Here is a 22,395-nt window from a genome sequence, read left to right on the forward strand (position 1 = left end):
CTTGGGAAAAGACTGTGCATTCACCCAAACTATACCTCACTGGTCGAAACATCTCATCTTCAACTCAGTCCTGAACCAGGAGCTTTCAATGACGTCACCCTCATTCTCCTAAGCTCCAAAGAACAGCGATTTAATTTCTTCAGCAACTCGTTAACGATGAAACAGAAAAGCACCGCAGGTGTCCAAAACCGATGGCTAACTAAATTCCTCTGTAAACACCTTGGCAAGTACATAAGAAAAGCGGTAAATTCTTTCCTTGAACAAGAGTCGCATTTCCATTTTCTGCTGGTACTTTCTCAGAATCCAGTGAGTTTTGAAGAACCTCAACCAATGGCTCCATTTTCTCTGCAGCTACTCCCCTTAAAACCCTTGGGCAGGGATTGTGATCTTGCAACTTGTCTGCCTTTAGGCCTATTAGTTGTTCCAATACTTTGTTCTTCGTGCTAATGACTATTACAATTCTTGCATTGTGCTTAAGACTAGCCCATCAGAAATACTTGGGATGCTTGCATTTTGAAGACTGATGCAAAGTAATGATTTAACAGCTGCTATTTCCTCATTTCCTGTTATTTATTCTCATTCATGTTCTCTAGAGTTTCATACTTACCCTTTTCCTTTTAATATATCCATTGAAGCTCCCACTGTTTGTTTCTATTTTATCTTGTAATCAGTGTTATCCCTCCAGATGAACCTTTTTGGTCTTTTGCTGTAAAATTTCCCATTGTCTGTTCTATCATTACCTTCAGTCCTGATCCATGGTTTCATTTTCTTTCTCCCGTTGCTTGTTACAACTTGCCCTTGCTGTCTTATGTGCTTTAGTCTTTGACCTCATATCTTCAGTTATAAAGCACAGTTGGTTCATCTTTCTTCTGATGTACCTTGCTCCACTGGTGACTAAATAGCTGTGCTGGGAAATTAACAAGTGAGATATGTAAGTGTTGTGCATCTGAGTGACTGGCTCGAAACTTAATAGGGCATTTGAATATCAGCCTAAACAGGGGCATACATCCTTTGACTCACTTATCTTATGTCAGCAGCAAAGCTTCCATTATGTTTAAGCTTATAACAATAGCCTTCCATTCCTGGTAACATCCTGATTAGTCTATTCTGCAATCTCTGTATTGCTACCACATCTTTTCTGCAGTATGACAACTGAAACTGTTCATAATTGCAGTGTAACCAATGTTTTGTACAGCTGCAACATACATCCCAACTCTTCCAGTCAATGCCTCAGCCTGTAAAGGCAAACATAACAAATGTCCCCTTCCCTAACCTATCCACCTGTGTTGCTATTTTTAAGGACCTTTGGACAAGCACCCCATGTTCTCCCTGTACATCAATGCTCCTAAGATCTTTACCATTTACTCTAGATTCCTATCAGGAATAGGGAACAACTACAGGGAATATATAAGGAACAACTTCTCAAACACTGATGTGAGGCTCACTGGCCTGGACTCTCCAGTTTATCCCTACTGCCCTATTTGAAAAAGGAGACATGAGCTTCCTTCCATTCTTCTGGTACCTCAAATCTGGCTAATGAAGATGTAAAAATATCTCTAAGAGCCCCAGCAATCTCCTTGCTTTCTTCCCTTAGCATCCTGGTATAGATCCCATCAGTCCATGAGGATTTAATTGTACTTAACAGTTTGGAAGCAGCACTTTTGAGCCAAGTGTGGTGCTTCGTAACTCCAGAAATTGCGCGAAAGAAAACGGGGAGGAGACCAGGATAAACATGCACTTTAGTTTTATTTCACTTTTAGTGAGGTGTTTGTCATATGTGCTAATTGAAAGCAAAAACACAGTGCTGGGAATGCGTGGCTTAGTTTCATTTTTACTTTAAGTTATGCCGTGGTGTGTAATGACGTATGCCATTTAGGTACTTTTGCAGGTCACCTGTAATGAATTATTTACACAAAGAATGCTTGATCAAACTATATATTTACAATTATCATATATTACTAAAATGTTAAGTACACAACACTCCTCCCTGCTTAGCTATAAACTTCACCTCAATATAGAATGCATCTCAATTTGTATGTATATACATACAGTACTGTGCAAAAGTAGTTAGGGGGCCCAAGAATTTTGCACAGTACTGTATCTGTCAACATGGAGTGGAGAATGAGTCTGGCAGGAGCAAAGGATTTTGGGAAAGATGAGGGTGGAGTGTTGTGAGAGGGCTGTGGGACAGGTGGCAGAGGAGTGCTAGGGCTTGGGGTGGTATGGGTGCAGACACGCCCAGCCCTGAGACACCCCAGGCAAGGTCATTTTATTCCAACCAACTGGTTTATCGATTATTATAGGTTGTCTCTCTGGTGCTTCCTGCTCCTTCCCCTATTTCTGCCCCCTTCCTACTCTCAGTCTGCAATAGAGACCCCTATTGGAATCAGATTTATCATCACTCACATATGTCATGAAATTAGGTTTTTTTTGAGGCAGTAGCACAGGGAGATACATAAAATTACTTCAGTACTGTGCTAGTATACTATATGATATTCTATATAATACAACTACTATACAGACATTCACTACATAGTAAATTTCAAATTGCCCAATTCAGACCTAAAAAAATTAACCACTGTGGAGGATTTCTTACTCTTGTAGGATAACATCTTTCCTGACAAGGGGAGTCACTCTGATTGGCAAGTGAGACTTATAGTTATCCTGTTGTAGAAGCCATCCTCTTTTCATCTTGGGCTTTTTTTTACAGACAGTGTGATGTTTGCTTCCAGAATTTGCTGGTATTTAATTGAATTCATTCTTCCCTCTATCAGTAAATGTTCCCCATGCCACTGGCTGCAACACGAGCCCAAAGCATGATCGATCCACCCCCGTGCTTAACAGTTGGGGAGGGGTTCTTTTCATGAAATTCTGCACCCTTTTTTCTCCAAACATACCTTTGCTCATTGCGGCCACAAAGTTCTATTCAAAAAGTTCAAAGGAACATCTAAACAAGTCTGATGCAAGCGAGCTAGCTGGAGTGTTTGTTGACTTCTTCAACTGCTCCTTGCTTCAGTCTAACATCCCCTCGTGTTTTAAGAAGGCAACAATGACCCCAGTGCTGAAGAAGAGCGAGGTGGCATGCCTGAATGACTATCGAACTGTGGCTCTGACATTCATTACTATGAAGTGCTTCGAGAAATTGGTTATGGATTTGGGAACAGCTTCTTTCCAACTGTGATAAGACCGCTGAATGAATCCTGACCCGGATTTGGGCCGTACCCTCCAAATATCCGGACCTGCCTCTTGGTTTTTTTGCACTACCTTACTTCCCATTTTTCTATTTTCTATTTATGATATATAATTTAAATTTTTAATGTTTACTAATTTTAACTATTTTTAATATTTATAATATTTAATATTTGTAATCCAGGGAGTGTGAAGCGCAGAATCAAATATCTCTGTGATGATTATATATTCTAGTACCAATTGTTTGGCGACAATAAAGTATAAAGTATAATGTATGCATTTTGGAAACAAGTCCTGTGGACTGATGAAGTTAAATGCTGCACATTCCATCCTTTTTAGCTGTGTAGTTCTGAGACAGTATGGGGTCTTTTCTGGTTTCCCTTTGTATCATCTCTGCTGTAATAGGGAGATTTTCAATTTGTATTAGGGAGAATACATCTGATCTGTCATGGGTGCTTGTATAGTGGTGTATTCAATTTTCTCACTCAAATGGAATAGGTCATATCAATTTAGTTACTGATTATTTTATACTGCAGGATGTCATCTTGAAAGAAGCACAAAATAAGTTGAACATTTTCATGGATAATCTGAAAGCAAACCATGGTTCTGAATTTGCCAGCTTTCCTCCTGCTGCTCTGGAGATGGTCATTGATGCCAAGCTTCAGTCTGCAGCAATAGCTTTCCAAAGGTTGCAGCTGGCGTTCAGGTAAATCTTTGATTAGTATAAAATAAACATTGTTTCATATTCTTTGTTAAAGACCTTTAAAATATTTTTATAAGGCAAGCATAGAGAATATTACACTGTGCATTTTAGAACGTTTCCTGGGTGCTGACTTTGAGATCTTCAGAGAGGAAACTTTTAGTGGATACTAAAGGATTTGCAGATGTTGGGTACCATAACTAGAGCCTACAGCTTGTGACATGCATGTTAGCCCAACATCGTGGCAAAGTTTGTGGAGACTTTGTAATTTTCATAATTTCTTGGAAACCGGTCAGGTACTGGAAATACGGAAAGATCCCAGTTTGATGAATTCTAGAAACAAACTGTGAGGTATTGAAGTTTAGCCATCAATAATGGCAGCGAGTAGCACATCTTACTTGCAAATAATGGACAACCCATCTTATCAATATTTCATGATGAAGTAGAAATCCAGGAAGTGTTTTGTAGTTTTTAATTTCTAGTTCATCATTCTTGCAAATGGCAGACAACCATGTACAATGTGACACCAGATATTTTCACCTTTGTCAGTGCAGAGTAAGAAGGATAGATTTGTGGCTAAAAGGTGGATACTGAAACATTATATTTTTGCGTGCAAATCTCAAAAACGAGTCATTATGAAAGAATCACTTGATAGTATTTAGCCTGGCACTTCAGGACACATTGTGTGCCAGACCCACACTCATCATCAGGAAGGCTGGGCTTTTTGAAAGGTTGACCTCCAAATGGAGGTGCAGAGGGAGGACACGCACAGCATCTGGCAGCGCAGGAGAATTTTGGCTCACAGCAGAGAAGAGTTTACAAGATGGCGCTGGTGAACCACAGGGACATTCTGCAGGCTACGTACAATGCTGCAAAATATACTTCCTTTCAATTACTCTCACTGCAATCAGCAGCATGTAATTTCCTGTTAAACAAGGTTTTTTTAAGTAAACTTAATGATCTACAGGGTTCACAATCTTATGACGGACTTAGCTCTCAAGCAAGCAGGTACAGCACCTTTAAGTGGACAAAGACCTTAAACTTTAAAAGGGCACAAATGCTGTATCAGAAGGAAATGAAAGATTGTTGTGTTCTGTTTGAATGAGAAATGGCTTACTTCCAGCACACCAGATACAGAGATCATACCAAAGACTTCTCAATTTACTAAATGGACCGTACTGCTGATTTGGAAAAGGCAAAAGGTGGAGGTGTATGTTTCATGATAAAGATGGTGGTGCTCCAATGTGATGGTTTTGTCAAACTTGTGTTCCCCCAACCTTGAACATCTAATGGTCAAATTCCATTCATTCTACTTACCCAGGGAATCACAAACAAGAGAAAATCTGCAAATGCTGGAAATCCAAGCAACACACAAAATGCTGGAGGAACTCAGCAGGCCAGGCAGCATCTATGAGAAAGGGTAAACAGTCAACGTTTTGGGCTGAGACTCTTCATCAGGACTGGAGAAAGACAATGAGCAGTCAGAGTAAGAAGGTCAGGGAGGGGAGGAAGACATACAAGGTCAGGGAAGGGAGGAAGAAATACAAGGTAGTAAATGACAGGTGAAACAGGGAGAGGGGTGAAGTAAAGACCTGAGAAGTAATTTGGTGAGAGAGACCATCCATGGCCTCCTTTACATTTGCGATTGAGCCACACTCAGGTTGGAGGAGCAATACCTTGTATTCTGTCTGGGTAGCCTCCATCCTGATGGCGTAGAAATTGATTTCTCGAATTTCCCGTAATGGCTCCTTCTCTCCTTCAATATTCCCCATTCCCATTTCTCTATCTCACCTTATCTGCTTACCCGCCCATCACCTCCCTCTGGTGCTTCTCTGCCTTCCCTCTCTTCCATGGCCTTCTGTCCTCTCCTATCACATTACCCCTTCTCCAGCCCTTTATCTCTTTCACCAATCAACTTCCCAGCTCTTTACTTCACCCCTTTCCCTCTCTCCGTTTCACCCATCACCTACTATCTTGTATTTCTTCCTCCTCCTCCCCCCCCCCCCACCTTCTTACTCTGACTTCCTATCTTTTTCTCTCCAGTCCTGATGAAGGGTCATGGTCCGAAATGTTGACTGTTTACTCTTTTCTATGGATGCTGCCTGGCCTACTGAGTTCCTCCAGCATTTTGTGTGTGTTATTTACCTAGGGAGTTGTCCTCCATAATACTGTCTGCAGTTTACATACCACCACCAGCTTGAGATACTGCAATGTGCTGTCTGCAGACAAGGAACAGCCCATCCTGATGCATTTCAAATGATAGTCGAAGACTTCAACCAGGCTCGTTTGAAGAAAATCCTGCCTAATTGCTATCAACATATAACCTGTAGCACCAGAGGTCCCATCACACTATTATACTGAGATAAGGAATTCCTACCGTTCCATGCCCAGACCGCATTTCAGTAAATCTGATCACTACCTGCATAGAGACAGAAGCTAAAGAGCAAAACTCCAGAGATTAGAACAACAAAGGGGTTGTCACGGGAGGCAGAGGAGCAACTACAGGGTTGCTTTGAGTTGGTGGACTGGGCTGTGTTCAAGGACTTCTGTGTTCACGGTTATCAGGTAATACGGAAAGATAGGCAGGAAGGCAGAGGAGGTGGAGCGGCGCTCTTAATTAGGGATGAGATCAGGGTGATTGTAAAAGACAATATAAGATCTACGGAGCAGAATGTTGAATCCATCTGGGTAGAGATTAAGAATAGTAAAGGGAAAAAAATCACTGGTAGGTGATACCTAAAGGCCACCTAATAAAAATATTGCAGTGGCAGAGGCAATTAACCAAGAAATAACTGAAGCTTGTAAGAACGGAACGGCAGTTGTCATGGGGGATTTTAACTTCTGCATAGATTGGGTGAATCAGGTTGGTCAAGGAAGTCTTGACAAACCTTCATAGAATGCATTTGTGATGGCTTTCTTGAGCAGCATGTTAGTGAACCTACAAGGGAAAATACTATCTTAGATCTAGTCCTGTGCAATGAGACAGGTAAGATTAGTGATCTTGTAGTCAGGGATCCTCTTGGAAAGAGTGATCATAGTATGATTGAATTTCGCATTCAGATGGAGGATGAAATAGTTAGATCTAAAACCAGTGTACTATGCTTGAACAAGGGAGACTACAATGGGATGAGGGAGGAGTTGGCTATTGTGGATTGGGAGCACAGGCTATTTGATAGGACAGTTGAGGAACAGTGGAATACTTTCAGAGGTTTTTCACAGTGCTGAACAAAAGTATATTCCAGTCAAAAGTAAGTGTGGGGAGAGCCAGCCTTGGATAACTAAGGAAATAAAAGATAGTATCAAATTAAAAGCTCGTGTACAAAATCGCAAAGAGTAGTGGGAGACTGGAGGATTAGGAAAACTTTAAAAAGCAACAGAGAACAATTAAACAAGAAATAAGGAAAGGGAAGATAGAGTATCAAAGTAAATTAGCACAAGTATAAAAACAGATAGCAAAAGTTTTTATAAATATAGAAAGCAGAAGAGGGTGGCTAAAGTCAACGTAAGTTCCTTGGAAGACGATAAGAGGAAATTGATATTGGATGATTAGGAAATAGCTGATGCATTGAATGTAACAACAGGAATTCTGCAGATGCTGGAAATTCAAGCAACACACATCAAAGTTGCTGGTAAACGCAGCAGGCCAGGCAGCATCTCTAGGAAGAGGTACAGTCGACGTTTCAGGCAAGATCATCCACTTTGGAAGGAATAATGGAAGAGCAGATCATTATTTGAATGGTGAAAGATTACAGCATGCTGTTCAGGTTTCGTCAGGACTAACTGAAGGAAGACTTAGTAAGAGATTTGAAAGTGAGAGGGGGAGGGGGAGATCCAAAATGATCAGAGAAGACAGGAGGGGGAGGGATAGAGCCAAGAATTGGACAGGTGATTGGCAAAGGGGATATGAGAGGATCATGGAACAGGAGATCCGGGGAAAAAGACGGGGGGGGGGGAACAGAGGATGGGCAAGGGGTATAGTCAGAGGGACAGAGGGAGAAAAAGGCATTGAATGACCATTTTGTGTCGGTCTTCGCGGTGGAGGACATGTCTAATATTCCAAAGAAGGATGTTATGGACGAAATGAGAGGTGAGGACCTCAATAAAATCACTGTCACTAAAGAGATCAAACTAGAGGGCCTGAAGGTAGGTAAATCCTCTGGTCCTGATGGGATGCATCCCAGGGTGCTGAAGGAATTGGTGGAGGTTATAGTAGACACGTTGGCAATCATTTATCAAAACTCTCTAGACTCTGGGCAGGTCCCAGCGGATTGGAAGACAGCAAATGTAACCCCACTTTTTAAAAAAGGATGTATGCAAAAGATGGGCAACCATAGGCCAGTTAGCTTAACATCTGTAGTCAGGAAAATGCTTGAGTTGTCATTAAGGAAGAAATAGCGAAACATTTAGAAAGGAGTGGTTCCATTAGACAGATGCAGCATGGATTCAGAAAGGGCAGGTCCTGTTTGACAAACTTACTGGAGTTCTTTGAGGACATAATGAGTGCAGTGGATAGAGGGAAGCAGGTGGATGTCGTATACTTGGATTTCCAGAAGGCATTCGATAAGATGTCGCACAAGAGACTTATAAGTAAGATATGGGTGCATGGAGTCGGAGGAAGTGTATTGGCATGGATAGTGGATTAGTTAATCGATAGAAGGCAGAGAGTTGGCATAAATGGGTGTTTCTCTGGTTGGCAGTCTGTGGTGAGTGGGGTGCCACAGGGGTCGGTTCTGGGCCCGCAACGGTTTACCATTTACATTGATAATTTGGAAGAGGGGACTGAGTGTAGCATAGCAAAATTTGCTGATGACAATAAACTGAGTGGAAAAGCAAATTGTACAGAGGATGTGGAGAGTCTGCGGAGGGATATAGATAGGCCAAGGTCTGGCAGATGGAATACAATGTTGGTAAATGCAAGATCATCCACTTTGGAAGGAATAATAGAAGAGCAGATTATTATTTGAATGGTGAAAGATTACAGCATGCTGTTGTGCAGAGGGACTTGGGAGTGCTTGTGCATGAATCGCAAAAAGTTGGCTTGCAGGTACAACAGGTTATTAAGAAGGCAAATGGAAGGTTGGCCTTCATTGTTAAAGGGTTTGAATTCAAGAGCGGGGGGTCATGCTGAAGTTATACAGGGTACTGGTGAGGCCACACCTGGAGTACTGTGTGCAGCTCTGGTCTCCATACTTGAGGAAGGATACTGGCTTTGGAGGCAGTGCAGGGGAGGTTCACCAGGTTGATTTCAGAGATGAAAGGGTTAACCTATGAAGAGAGATTGAGTCACCTGGGTCTATACTCTCTAGAGTTCAGAAGAATGAGAGGGGATCTTATAGAAACATACAAAATTTTGAAAAGGATAGATAAGATAGAAGTAGGAAAGTTGTTTCCATTGATAGGTGAGACTAGAACTAGGGGATATTGCCTCAAGATTCAGGGGAGAAGATTTAGGACGGAGATGAGTAAAAACTGTTTTCCCCCAGAGAGTGGTGAATCTGTGGAATTCTTTGCCCAGGGAAGCAGTTGAGCTTCTTCACTAAATATATGTAAGAAACAGTTAGATAGGTTTTTACATAGTAAAGGAATTAAGGGTTATGGGGAAAAGGCAGTAGATGGAGTTGAGTTTACGGACAGATCAGCTATGGTCTTATTGAATGGCGGGGCAGGCTCGATGGGCCAGATGGCCTACTCCTGCTCCTATTTCCTATGTTCTTATCAGAAATCTATTGTACAGAATGACTGAGCCTCCACAGCTGTTCGAGGAGGAGAGCCACAAAGGTTCAGAAACCTCAGCATGAAGTAATCCTGCTTATTTCAGTAATAAATAGACTGTCCCTTTGTGCCCAAACTCTTGGTTAGATGCAAAACTTGTCTGGATTTGCTGGCAGTAATGTGGCCTGCATGCTCAGATGTGTGACACATGCATCTCCGGGCATGGAAGTCCTCATGAGGTCCAATAGCAAGGCATGAACATGCTAGAAGCTTCTAGCATTTAAAGTGCAGATTCTGATTGAAGTTGTATCCTTTGAAATGTCATTGGGTGTTTATAGTTGTTACCCAAATTTAGATCCACCCTTTGTTACAACCTTTGTGTGCTATCTATAAAACACATTTTGAAGATTCTTGCTGAAGCTAGGCAGTAACTCTCAAGCCAGCTCCTCTTACCTACCCCTTAAAGAGGATCCCACTCTAGACCATCAGAAAACTGTCTCCAACCCCATCACTGAACACATCAACTCTGGAGAACTCCTATCCACTGCCACCAAACTCATAGTTCCCTTACCCTGCGCTGCTTGCCTCTACCTCCTACCAAGATCCACAAACCTGACTGTCCAGTAGGCCAATTATCTTTGCCTGCTCCTGCCCCATTAAACTAGTGTCTTCATAACTCGACTACATTCTATCCACTTCGGTTTAGTCCCTTCCCACCTATATCCACAATGCTTCTCATACTCTCAATCTCCTCACTAACTTTCAATTTCCTAGTCCTGACCATCTCATTTTCACTTGCATGTCCAGCTCCTATACACCTCTATCTACTATCAAGAAGGCATTAAAGCTCTCTGCTTCTTTCTCAATGAAAGAACCAACCAGTTCCTCTCTATCACCACCCTCCTCCGTCTGGCAGAACTGGTCCTCACACTCAACAATTTCTCCTCACACTTTCTCCAGAACTGAGGGATAGCAGCACCCATATGGGCCCCAGGTATGCCTACCTTTTCATAGGCTATGTAGAACAGTCCAAGTTCTATGCCTTCCCTGATAATGCTGCCCAATTCTTCCTCTGCTACATTGACGACTGCATTGGTGCTTCTACATGCACCCATGCTGAGCTCGTCAGTTACATCAACTTTGCCTCCACCTTCCACCCTGTCCTTAAATTAACTTGGTCCCTTTCTGACATCTTCTTCCCTTTCTCAATCTCCTGTGTCCATCTCTGGAGACAAACTGTCGCCCTACATCTTTTATAAACCTACCAATTCTCACGGCTATCTTGACTGTACCTATTCCCACCCTATCTCCTATAAAAGATGCTATTCCCTTTACTCGTTTTTTTGTCTCCACAGCATCTGTTCCCAGGATGAGTCTTCCCTTTCCAGGACATCAAAGATGTCCTCCTTCACAGAGTGGAGCTCCCCTTCCTTAGCTGCATCTCCTCAATTTCCCGGACATCTGTGCTCACCCCATCTTCCCATTGTCCTGACTGTGATAGAATTCCTCTTGTCCTCACCTACTACCCCACGAGCCTCTGCATCCTACACATCATTCTCTGCAAGTTCCGTCAGCAAACATATATTTACCTGTCTCTCCCCCCCCCCAACACTCTGCACCTTCTGCAGGGATCACTCCCTCTGTGATTCCCTTGTTCATTCCTCCCTCCCCAATAATGTTCCTCTCACGTGGCCAAAGTAATGTCCCTACACGTGGCCAAAGTGCTGCACCGGCTCATTCACCTCGTCCCTCACCTCGATTCAAGGTCCCAAACAGTCCTTCCAGGTGAGGCAACACCTATCTGTGAATCTGCTGGGGTTGTCTATTGTGTCCAGTGTTCTCAATGCAGTCTCCTTGACTCTGGTGAGACTCATTATAAATTGGGGAACCACTTCATTGAGCACCTCTGTGCCATCCACCTGAAGTGCAACTTCCCGGTGGCCAAACATTTTAATTCAGATTCCCATTCTGACATGTCAGTCGATGGGCTACTCTTGTGTCATGATGAGACCACCCTCAGGGTGGAGGAACAACATCTTAACTTCCATTTGGGTAGCCTCCAACCTGATGGCATGAATATTGATGTCTCCTTCCAGTAAAAACTCTTCCCTCCCCTCCCCTTCCTTCTCTTCTCCACTCTGCCCTCTTTTCATTTGCTTGTCACCTCTACCTGCTGCTCTCCTCATCCTCAGTCTTCTATGGTCCACTTTTCTCTATCAGATTTCCTCCTCTCCAGTCCTTTACCTTTCCTACCTGCCTGGCTTCACCTATCACCTTCTAGCTATCCTCCTTCCCTCCCCCCACCATTTTTATTCCGGCGGTTTCCTTTCCAGTCCTGAAGAAGAGTCTCGCCTGAAACATCAACTGTTTATTTTTTCCATGGATGCTGCCTGACCTGCTGAGTTCCTCCAGCATTTTGTGTGTGCTGCTTCCAACACGCACCTTCACTGGATCTCCTCACGAGCCTGTGAGGTACATCCTGGAAAAACACCATGGAAGGAAATTTGCTCTTGACAAACAGAATAAAGAATTTCCCAGTTTGAATGTGGGGTAATGGGGATGAAATATTCCCATTATGGATGTTTCAGAAAATTATCAACTCTCCACTATGTTGTTACTGTTTGGGAACTTATTTTTGATATGATCAGCAAGTCAATAAAATAATGCTTACATTCTTAATGTAACCCACTTGTGTCCATTTTCTATTCTGTACAGTGCTGCCATTGCTTTATCTGCTCTTCAGCTCTTAAGAAGAGCCAGAGTCCTGATGAAACACAGGCAAGACCGTAGAACAGATTCAGCACCAGGCCTTAGAAATGCATTGAAAGTCACCGTGAGTAAACCAGTCTTGTACATCAACCTTTCTCAAAGACAATGCCATGGCCAGGTGCAGTTGATGAGGTCTTTTTTATGTATGTCTGTGAATCGTTGTGATGTTTCTCTACATCAAAGGCAATGTATAAATGCAATTTGTTACTATAATATCTAGGTAGAAACTGGTCTGTTTACAGGGACCATCAGTATCATCAATAAAACACATGAACTGAAAAAAAAACAAAATTCTTTATCGGAGTGTAACAGTTTATCTCAATTGCTTGCAAATAGATCTATTATATTAGTTCTCCAAACTAATTATGCATATGAAATAAAAATAATAATACCTGATACTATTTGGATAGCTCAATTAGTTCAAAAAATTTGTATTTTGCATCCTAATCTGGTCAAATCTTGGGGTATTTTTCCAGAGGTGATAAGGAATCAGCAACATGCAGTACGATGTACAAACGTGAGAAGATACATCAATGAGGTTGATAGGGGGACAGGCAGGGTGGAGAAAGCAGTCTGAAAGAGAGTAGAGACAAGCAAATGTACAAAGTGGGGCAAGAAACATGCTGCATAAAGGAGTGCAGAACTTGCAGCAGGTGAAAGTCGCACCCCATCCTGTCTTGGCCTTCATCTACAGTTTCAGTGACCCAGGGACAATCCTGACTTCTGATGCTACCTGGTGGAGTTTGCGTGCTCTCCCTGTGATTATGTATGTTTCCCTAGGTGCTCTGGTTTCTTCCCACTAAGGCTGTAAATTACCCCCTTAGTGTGTGGATGAGGAGCAAAATATGGGGGGAGTTGATAGGAAAGTGTAGAGAATAAAATGGAATCTGTATAAATATGTGGTTGGTGGTTAGCACAGACTCGATGGGCTGAAGGGTTTATTTCAATGCTGTATAATGATCTCTCTGTATCTCTATGATTCACCATCACTAGGTCCATATCCTGGATCTTCCTTCTCTATAGCAGGGTGGGCAGCACCTTCACTGGAACTGACTGTAGTTTAACAAATAAATGCAGCAGTTGTCAAATTCTGGGAGAAAAGTTTGCATGCTGAAGGAAATAGAGGGGACAAGTTGGGCTGAGTGGAAAATGAGCTTGCAGAATGAAACAGAGTATGGGTTCAATGATAAATGGCATGAATTAGTGGCTAATGGCATACAGCATGAAGTAAGTGGAAGAACATGCAGCATGAGTGGGAGGAAGAAGTTATAGCAAGAAATCAGGGCAAGAACAGGAATCCTGAGCGGGCATGGGAAGAAACCGGAGTATGGAAAATGAGCAGTATGTACAGGTAATAGGAAGTGTACAGAACAACATACACCATTAAATGATGAAATGAGCAGTATGTAATAGCGTACAGAACAACATACACTATTAAATGATGAAATGAGCAGTATGTAATAGTGTACAGAACATACACCATTAAATGATGAAATGAGCAGTATGTAATAGCGTACAGAACAACATACACCATTAAATGATGAAATGAGCAGTATGTAATAGTGTACAGAACAACATACACCATTAAATGATGAAATGAGCAGTATGTAATAGGAAGTGTACAGAACAACATACACTATTAAATGATGAAATGAGCAGTATGTACAGGCAATAGGAAGTGTACAGAACAATATACACTATTAAATGATGAAATGAGCAGTATGTACAGGCAATAGGAAGTGTACAGAACAACATACACCACTAGGTGATGAAATGAGTAGTACGTAATAGTGTACAGAACAACATACACCATTAAATGATGAAATGAGCAGTATGTAATAGTGTACAGAACACACACACCATTAAATGATGAAGGGGTATGAAGAAGAATTTGCGAAGTCTGCCAGGTAGGTAGTAGGAATAAGAAGCACAATGTTGATGGAAGGATGTCTGCATTAGCTTTGGTGAACAACTAAATGGGTAGGTGGGTTGGAAAGTGGAGAATGAGCAGAATGTGGTGGAGGTTAAACTCCTCCAACAGAACCAGGGAATTGCATACAATGTGAAGAGAGGTTTACAACCATGCAGAATGAAATGAGTTTCAAAATGAGTAGTGAGAAGCAATTATCAACTGTGGGGTATGTAATGCAGTGAAGATCGTGTAGATTAAAATGGGAAAGAGCATACAGCAAACAGGGGAAGCTGGAGCAGGGGTTGTGATCATACAGCATAAGATGGCACCAAGATCATGTTCTTTGAAAAAGTGTTGATATTGCTGCTTGTGTGTCAGAGTGAAAAGTGTTAGTTACACATTTTTGCACTAGGTTATTAGTACAGAAATAGTAATGAAAATGCTTCTCCTCAGCAAAATGAAAACCATATAAATAAAGACCTCTATCAGGAAACTTGGAATATGGAAGCACGTGTACGTTTGCATATGGGCCTTTGGCTGAAATGTCGATTGGCTATGGTGACTGCTCTGACTGCTCAGATATATTCCACAGGACTAAAGAAAGGTATTTTGATTTTGTTTCTAACTAACCAATTTCTTGATATCTTAGCCATTTTTCCTGTTTCTTTTTACTGAACAGTAACAATTTGTTGAGCTGGTTCAGTATATTACTTAAGAGTTTGTGTTGTAATGTTATTGTGGTCAGTTGCTACAGATATGTAAAATACGTAAATTTCTAGGGTGGCCAAGACAGGACCTTCAGTTACAAAATTAGTTTTACCTATGTATTGCTTAGTAGTTCACTGTAGTAAAAGAGAAAAATCATCTCATTATATTGTGTGAAAATTAAACTGCCAATTGTTTGATGGAAATATCTTAATTTATAGACCTGGCATATTAGACTTTGACAAGGCACTAGTGTGAATTTATGGTGTATTTTTCACAGCCAGATTCAGCGTTCAGTGCACACCTGTTTATTGAGATAGACTGGCTGCACCGTATTTGAAGTGATTTTACAGGCACTTTGAGAAACATTGTCAATCAATTGTTTTTCATGATAGTCTGTCAAGACTTTACCTAAAATGAGTGAATACTGTGTACTCTACCTTGCACAACACAAGGAGAAAGGAAGTGGTTGGTCACAGTGATCTTCTAATGCTAAAACAAAAGCAGTAAATGTAGGAAACACTGAGCAGGTCAGGCAGCATCTGGGCTAAAAGAAAATATATCACAATGGTTTAGGTGCTCAGAGAAACTTTCGTGTTCTGTGTGCTTCCATTTCAATAAAAACAATATGTAACAGAAGGTCAGGCTTTCACTCTGAACTGCACAAAGCCAGCAGGTCATCTTCTGGCCCGTTGTGTTTCTAGTGGGCCAATACACAAAAGAGCAGCAGTATTCATGTGAGGGGCATTCCTGGGCTCTCCTTCCATTATTATCACTCGTGTTTAAAATCAACAGTCTTCAGACCACTCATTGTGGATCTAAGAAGTCCCTACCTCCCAAAGTAACATCCTAACTGGTTCTCACACTCCACCCCTCCAACCCCAACATGACCTATAACCTCCTCCACCCTTCCAACCCCTCCAGCCTGCATAGGACTACAATCATTTTGTGAATCATTCTAGGACCAGGAACATACTGGAGATGAAGGTTGAGTTCTGAAGCAGATTTTTTGATATATTGAACCATCTTGAAGAGCCTTGTGAAATTGGTTTGAATAGACATCTTCATTCATGGTGATACACTGCATGCTTTACAATCTGTCTTCAAACATGCCAACTGTCAGGTTGGCAGATCTTTGAACTAAATGTCTAATTTGTGTGATGGAAGTTCATAGTGATTGGGAGTCATGACCCATTGTTGTTCAATTTAACACTGGTATTTGCTGTTATAAAGCACTTGATTTCCCATTATATTTTATTCTGATTGAAATCAAAACGCGTGACACACAAATGGAACACAAATTTCCGTACCAATTACTGCTCCGGGTCCAAAGCATTCCAAAGGATCACTGCATTAAAACGTTTTTTTTCCTTAATTCACTTTCAGTTCTATCACTATTTGGCATCAGCGTTTCCTAGTTTCTCACTCTCTAATGATGGGAGCTGTTTATCTCTCCATTTTGTTCATGCCTTTCATGATCTTTTATCAGATTATCTTGTAATATTGATGTGAATCAGACACTGCTGTAGATTGAACAACCACGTTTATTCAACAGACTTCCATTTTTACTTCTGTACGTCCTGACGTCATACGCACTCTCACGCTATGAATACTCACACAATACATTACATCCCCCTTCTCAAGATTTGTTTTACAACACTGTGAATTACCAAAACAATGCCTCTAGGTTTGCCCTTCTTACAGTGCAACAACCATGACAGAAACCAAAAAAAAACTTACCTTCTTGTACTGTATTCTGCATTGTATCTTACAATATTAACAGCAGTGTATTTTCTTTTACTAACATGTCCAGTATTTCTGCATTTCCTTTGGAACATCTTTTCTTTCTGTTGGCCATCCATCCATTGTATTATCTCTTAGCATTTGCATTTCAAGATCATCTGCAGTCGCTTTCCTGAACATGTTCAACTTCTCCTCAGAGATTGGTAGCTGCGGTGTAACCCAGCTGAACTCCAGCTCTCTTCTAGCAACTCTTCGTTTTACCCTTTGAGGTAAGCATGGCTCAAAGCATCAGTGATGTACAGTTCTTTGCCTGGCTTATAGGTGACTGTGAGAGTGTACCTCTGTAGCCTGAAAAGCATCCTTTGCGGCCTCATAGGAGCTTGGTGGAGTGGCTTTTTGAAGATGCTCTCAAGTGGTTTGTGATCACTCTCAACCTGGATTTCTTTGCCATATACATATTGGTGGAACTTCTCACACCCATAAACTATGGCGAGTAATTCCTTCTCGATTTGAGCATATCGGTGTTGACAGTCCGTAAGTGCTCATGATCCATACGCCACAGGCCTCCCATCCTGCAGTATAACAGCTCCTATTCCTTCCAAACTGACATCGTCACCGGTTTATTGACATCATAGAACTTGAGTGCTGGTGTATTGGTAACCAACTGCTTCAATGTGTCAAAACTTTTCTTTTGTTCGTCTTCCCACTGCCATTCAGTGTTGCTCTCTAGTAGCTTTCAGAGTGGAGCGCTGACCTCTGATAAGTTGGGAATGAATTTGGCAAGATACTGTATCATGCCCATGAACCTCAATAGTTCTTGCTTGTCTTTGGGTGGTGGTAGCTGTACCACAGCTCTGACCTTTTCATCATCTGGTTTTAGCCCATCAGCGTTGAGTACATGACCTATGTATTTGATCTCTGTAGTTCTGATCTTACATTTACTTTTGTTCAGTTTTAGGTTGTACTCACGTGCTCTCTCTAGGAGCTTCCTCAGTCTCTGATCATGTTCCTCAATTGTGTCACCCCATATCAGCAAATCATCAATGATGTTGACCACCCCGTCCAGGCCTTCAGTCATTTGTGCCACGGATCTCTGGAATACCTCTGATGCAGAAGAAATCCCAAAGGGTAGACGCAGGAAACGATATCTCCCTATGGGCGTGCTGAAAGTATATAATTTGGAACTTTCTTCATCCAGCTTGATCTGCCAGAAGCTTGATTTGCATATAATACTGAAAAGTATTTCACATTAGGCATGTGGGAGACAACCTCTTCAACCGTGACCAGTGGATAGTGCTCTCTTTTGATGGCTTGGTTGAGATCTTGTGGATCCATGCAAATCCTCGTCTTTTTTTCTGTGACCACTGTCACCATACTATTCACCCAGTCGGTCGGTTCTGTTTGTCTTGTTATGACTCCCATCTGTTCCATTCTGTGTAGCTCCTCCACTATTTGATCCCTGAGAGCTACTGGAATCTTTCTCGGGGCATGCACGACTGGTGCAATAGTTGGATCAATCTGGATATGGTGTTTCCCTGGTAAACATCCTAATCCAGAAAACAAGTCATCAAAGTCTTTGAGAATGTCATTTTCTTTTTCAACACCATAGATTCACTTCACCAGGCCTAACTTTGTGCATGTTGCTTTGCCCAGTATTGCTGGAACATGTTGCTGTACTATTTCAAACTCAGTCTTGTATTGTTAACCTTTGTACACACAGATGAGTGCTTTTTTGCCCAGTGGCGCCATCTTGTGGTCAAAATATGCAACAAGCTTGCAGGTGGATTTTCTCAGTCTTCCTCTGATGTCCAGTGAGTTGAATGTTTCTGCTGACATTACATTGCACTTTGCCCCAGTGTCAAGCTTAAATGTCACATTCCTCCTGTTTATTATCAGATCTTGAGTCCAATCATCTTCATCCTCCATCTCTGCATTGTCAATATTCTTGATGCATACCTCCTGTTCCACTTCAACTGTGCCAATGAACATGTCACAGTTGCCCTCACTCTGTTCCACAGCATGCATTTTCCTTGCATGCTCCTTCGATCTGCACATCTTTGCAAAGTGATTTCTCTTCTGGCATAACTTGCATGTCTGACCAAAGGCTGGACATTTTCTGTATCCGTGTTTATAACCAGATCTGTTGCAGTTAACATCCTTTTGATCAAGGTTCACAGAGGTAGAGGGGATGCACCTCATCACCTCATCTGCATGGAGAGAGCCTACGACGATGTCAGCACAAGGTGGAGTAGGGCTGATGTTGAACAGCAAGGTGAAGAAGGCACTGAGGGGCGTAGTCTCAGTCAGTGACAGAATCCTTACTGCGGAATTCGACAGAAACCCGGCGACCTCTGTCATCATCTGTTACTCCCCGCACAACTACAGCGAGGAGAAGGAGGTGGAGGCCCTCTACAGTAAACTTCACGAAGCTGTCACTTCAATACCGGCACATAACTTCCTGGCTGTGCTTAGCAATTTTAATGCCCAGCTCGGACTGGAAGATGTTCCATACTCATACCAAGACTTTACCAACAGAAAGGGACAATATCTAGTTGATTTCATCCACGAGCACAGTCTCTTGCTGCCAACACACAATTCAAGAAGCAAGCTGGTAAACTGTGGACATATGAAAACAGAGTCTCCAGCTGCAGGAAACAGCTCGATTACATCGTCGTAAGAACAAAATGGCGTAATTGTGTGTTCAATGTAGAAGCCTACAGCACCTTCAACTCGGTCAGTTCTGACCACAGAGTAGTGTCAATGCAAGTGAGACTGAGCCTGCGGCAACCCACAGCCACAGCTCCCAAGGAGAAGATAGACTGGAAGGCATTCTCCTCACAACCTGTTCTTCAAGCCCAGTACACAGTGGAGGTGAGAAATTGCTTCAGCCCACTGGAAAGGGGGGAGGAAGAGACTGCCACCAACCGCTATCAACGGCTCATAGACGCACACACAGATGCAACAAAGAGTTTGCCTACAGTGAAGCAAACCAAGAAAAGTCGGATCTCGAAATATCCTGACGTCGTCACAGCAAGAAGTGTGGTCAATGCTTGTCATGCTGAACTTAGAAGGAACGAAACAGAAGAGCTAAGGGACAAGTTCAAGGCAGCAAAGAAGAATCACTTTGCCACCTATGACCGACTGAAGGAAGAGGAACTAGTTGAGAGGATTAGAGAGATAGAAGCTGTTAATGAAGATATGCAGCATGGAGAAGCATGGCGCCTAGTCAATGAGATCAGTAGATGGAAGAAGTCCCCATCAGGTCAAATAAGTGGTAAAACAGCAGAGGACCGTGTCCTGACATGGTTTACCTACTTCAAGAACCTGCTGGGAAGCCCTCCAACGATCACGGAAGAAGAAAAGGACATACCCATGATACTAACACAAGTCGACATCGATGACGGCCCATTCACCATTGAGGAACTGAAGAAGGCCAAATATGCACTCAAACAGGGCAGGAGTGCTGGACCAGATGGGATACCATCAGATGTCCTGAAGAACTGCGACTTGGACGACATCTTGCTGGACATATGTAATATGGCACTGATGAAAGGCGACAAACCGGAACAGTGGTCACTCTCAAACATTATCCCAGTCCCCAAGTCTGGATCCCTCATAAAGACAGATAACGACTGCGGTATCAGCTTGACCTGCATCTTAGCAAAGTTATACAATCGGATGATCTTAAACAGGATTCGCACCGCCATTGACCCTAAGCCAAGATTCAAACAACATGATTTTCAGCAGAAGTGCACAACAGTAATGCAAATACTTGCTCTCCGTAAGATCATCGAGGAAGTCAAGAAGAACAACCTACCGGCCGTGCTTACTTACATCGATTTTCGCAAAGCTTTTGACTCCGTTCACCGAGGTAAAATGCTAAAGATCCTGAAAGCTTACAGAGTGCCAGACCATCTACTGAGAGCAACAGAGTCCAGCTATACCAAAACCATGGCGAAAGTTGTATCACCAGACGGAGAAACAGCAGTGTTCGAGCTCCTAGCTGATGTGCTGCAAGGAGACACTCTGGCACCCTACATCTTTATAATCGTCCTTGATTACGCTCTGCGTCAAGCTATTGGTTTTACCATAAAACCAGGACGAACCAAAAGGGTCAGACCAGTTACACTCACAGATCTCGATTTTGCAGGTGACATTAGTTCTGCTCTCTGACCAGATGGAGGAAGCACAGCAGCTACTGACAAAAGTGGAAATTGAGTGCAATAAAGTTGGACTTCACCTAAACGCTAAAAAGACAGAGTACATGGTGTTTAGCTGCGACAAAGGTACTCTCAAGACCGTAGAGAAAGATACCATTAAAAAAGTCTTTGACTACAAGTACCTCAGGTCAAGAATGATGAGTTCGGAGAAGGACATAAAGATACGGAAGGTGCTGGCGTGGAGGGCTATGAATGACATGAAGGAAATCTGGAAGTCGAACCTGACAAGAGGGCTTAAAAAGAGTATTTTCATAGCAGTCATAGAGTCCATTCTCATGTACAGATTCAAGGCATGGACACTTACCAAGACGATGCGAAAGTCTCTAGATGGTTGCTATACACGAATGCTCCGGATGGCTCTTGACGTGAGTTGGCAACAGCACATGACCAACGTCGAGCTCGATAACAACCTACCGATGCTCACCACTAAAACTGAGGCGAGAAGACTGCAACTAACGGGGCACTGTCTACGCCACCCCGAGCTACCTGCCAGCCTAGTCATTGTATGGGAGCCCAAGCACGGGAGGATGAACCCTGGGCACCCTCCCAAGACTATGGTCAACACGCTCCTAGAAGACAGTAGCACAGCTAATGTAGATGAACTGAACACACTGATGAGGGAGAGGGAGAAGTGGAGAGTCTGTCATCGTGCCCGACGCCGGCCCCCAGGCCTGAGTCGACGTAGTAGTAGTGATCATCCTCTGTAGCTGGCTTTGTCCTACTCTTGTCAGTTTTCACAGTTTTTATTTTGTGCACTTCAATCTCTTCACTGAGCACTTTAACCTGACGACATGATCTCGCTGGCACGGCAAACATCGATCGCCTTTTCTAATGTAAGATCCGCCGCTCTCAATAGCCTGCCTCTCTTGATCATCCCGTATGCTGCATACAATCCTGTCACATGTTAAAGAGTCATGCAGTTGTCCGAACTCACAGTTTTTTGCCTTGCTCTTCAAATCTGTTACATAGGCATCTATGGTCTCTATTGGTCGTTGAGCCCTCGTGAAAAACTTATGTTGGATGTACGGTAGGTTTTTTCTCGGTTCGCAGTAATCTTAAAACTTTTTCTTCAACACTTCAATTTTATCTTGCTCGTCATCTTGGAAGGCAAACGTGTTGCAAACCTTTATTGCCTCTTCTCCCGCTACGTGCAGAAACGTAGCACATTGCACTTTCTCCGTCTTTTCAGCTATGCCGGTAGCGGTGCAATCTTCTGGATCCATATTTTCCAGTTCTCAGCAAGATTACATTGAAGGCTTAAACGTGACAGTGGCTGTAACTGTGACATCCTTTACGTGTCTTCTCTTCCCTTTTTTTCCACGATTTCTTCTGACACCATGTAATGTTGATGTGACTCGGACACCGCTGTAGATTGAACAACCACATTTATTCACCAGACTTCCATTTTTACTTCTTTACATCCTGACATCATACGCACTCTCACA

At 42.5% G+C, this 22,395-nt stretch overlaps 1 protein-coding gene across 13 annotated transcripts in view; it reads left to right on the top strand.

Annotated features, from left to right (window-relative positions):
* Positions 1-22,395, top strand: part of cfap54 (cilia and flagella associated protein 54) — a 482,407-nt gene that overhangs the window by 330,906 nt on the left and 129,106 nt on the right. For all 13 annotated transcript variants that reach the window (XM_072241335.1, XM_072241340.1, XM_072241339.1 and 10 more), the window contains 3 exons: positions 3,726-3,895; positions 12,317-12,434; positions 14,736-14,886. In XM_072241335.1, the coding sequence (XP_072097436.1) occupies positions 3,726-3,895; positions 12,317-12,434; positions 14,736-14,886 (439 nt within the window). The remainder of the gene's footprint in view (positions 1-3,725; positions 3,896-12,316; positions 12,435-14,735; positions 14,887-22,395) is intronic.

This window comes from Mobula birostris, chromosome 23 (genome assembly GCF_030028105.1).
Source record: "Mobula birostris isolate sMobBir1 chromosome 23, sMobBir1.hap1, whole genome shotgun sequence".
Lineage (NCBI taxonomy): Eukaryota > Metazoa > Chordata > Chondrichthyes > Myliobatiformes > Myliobatidae > Mobula > Mobula birostris.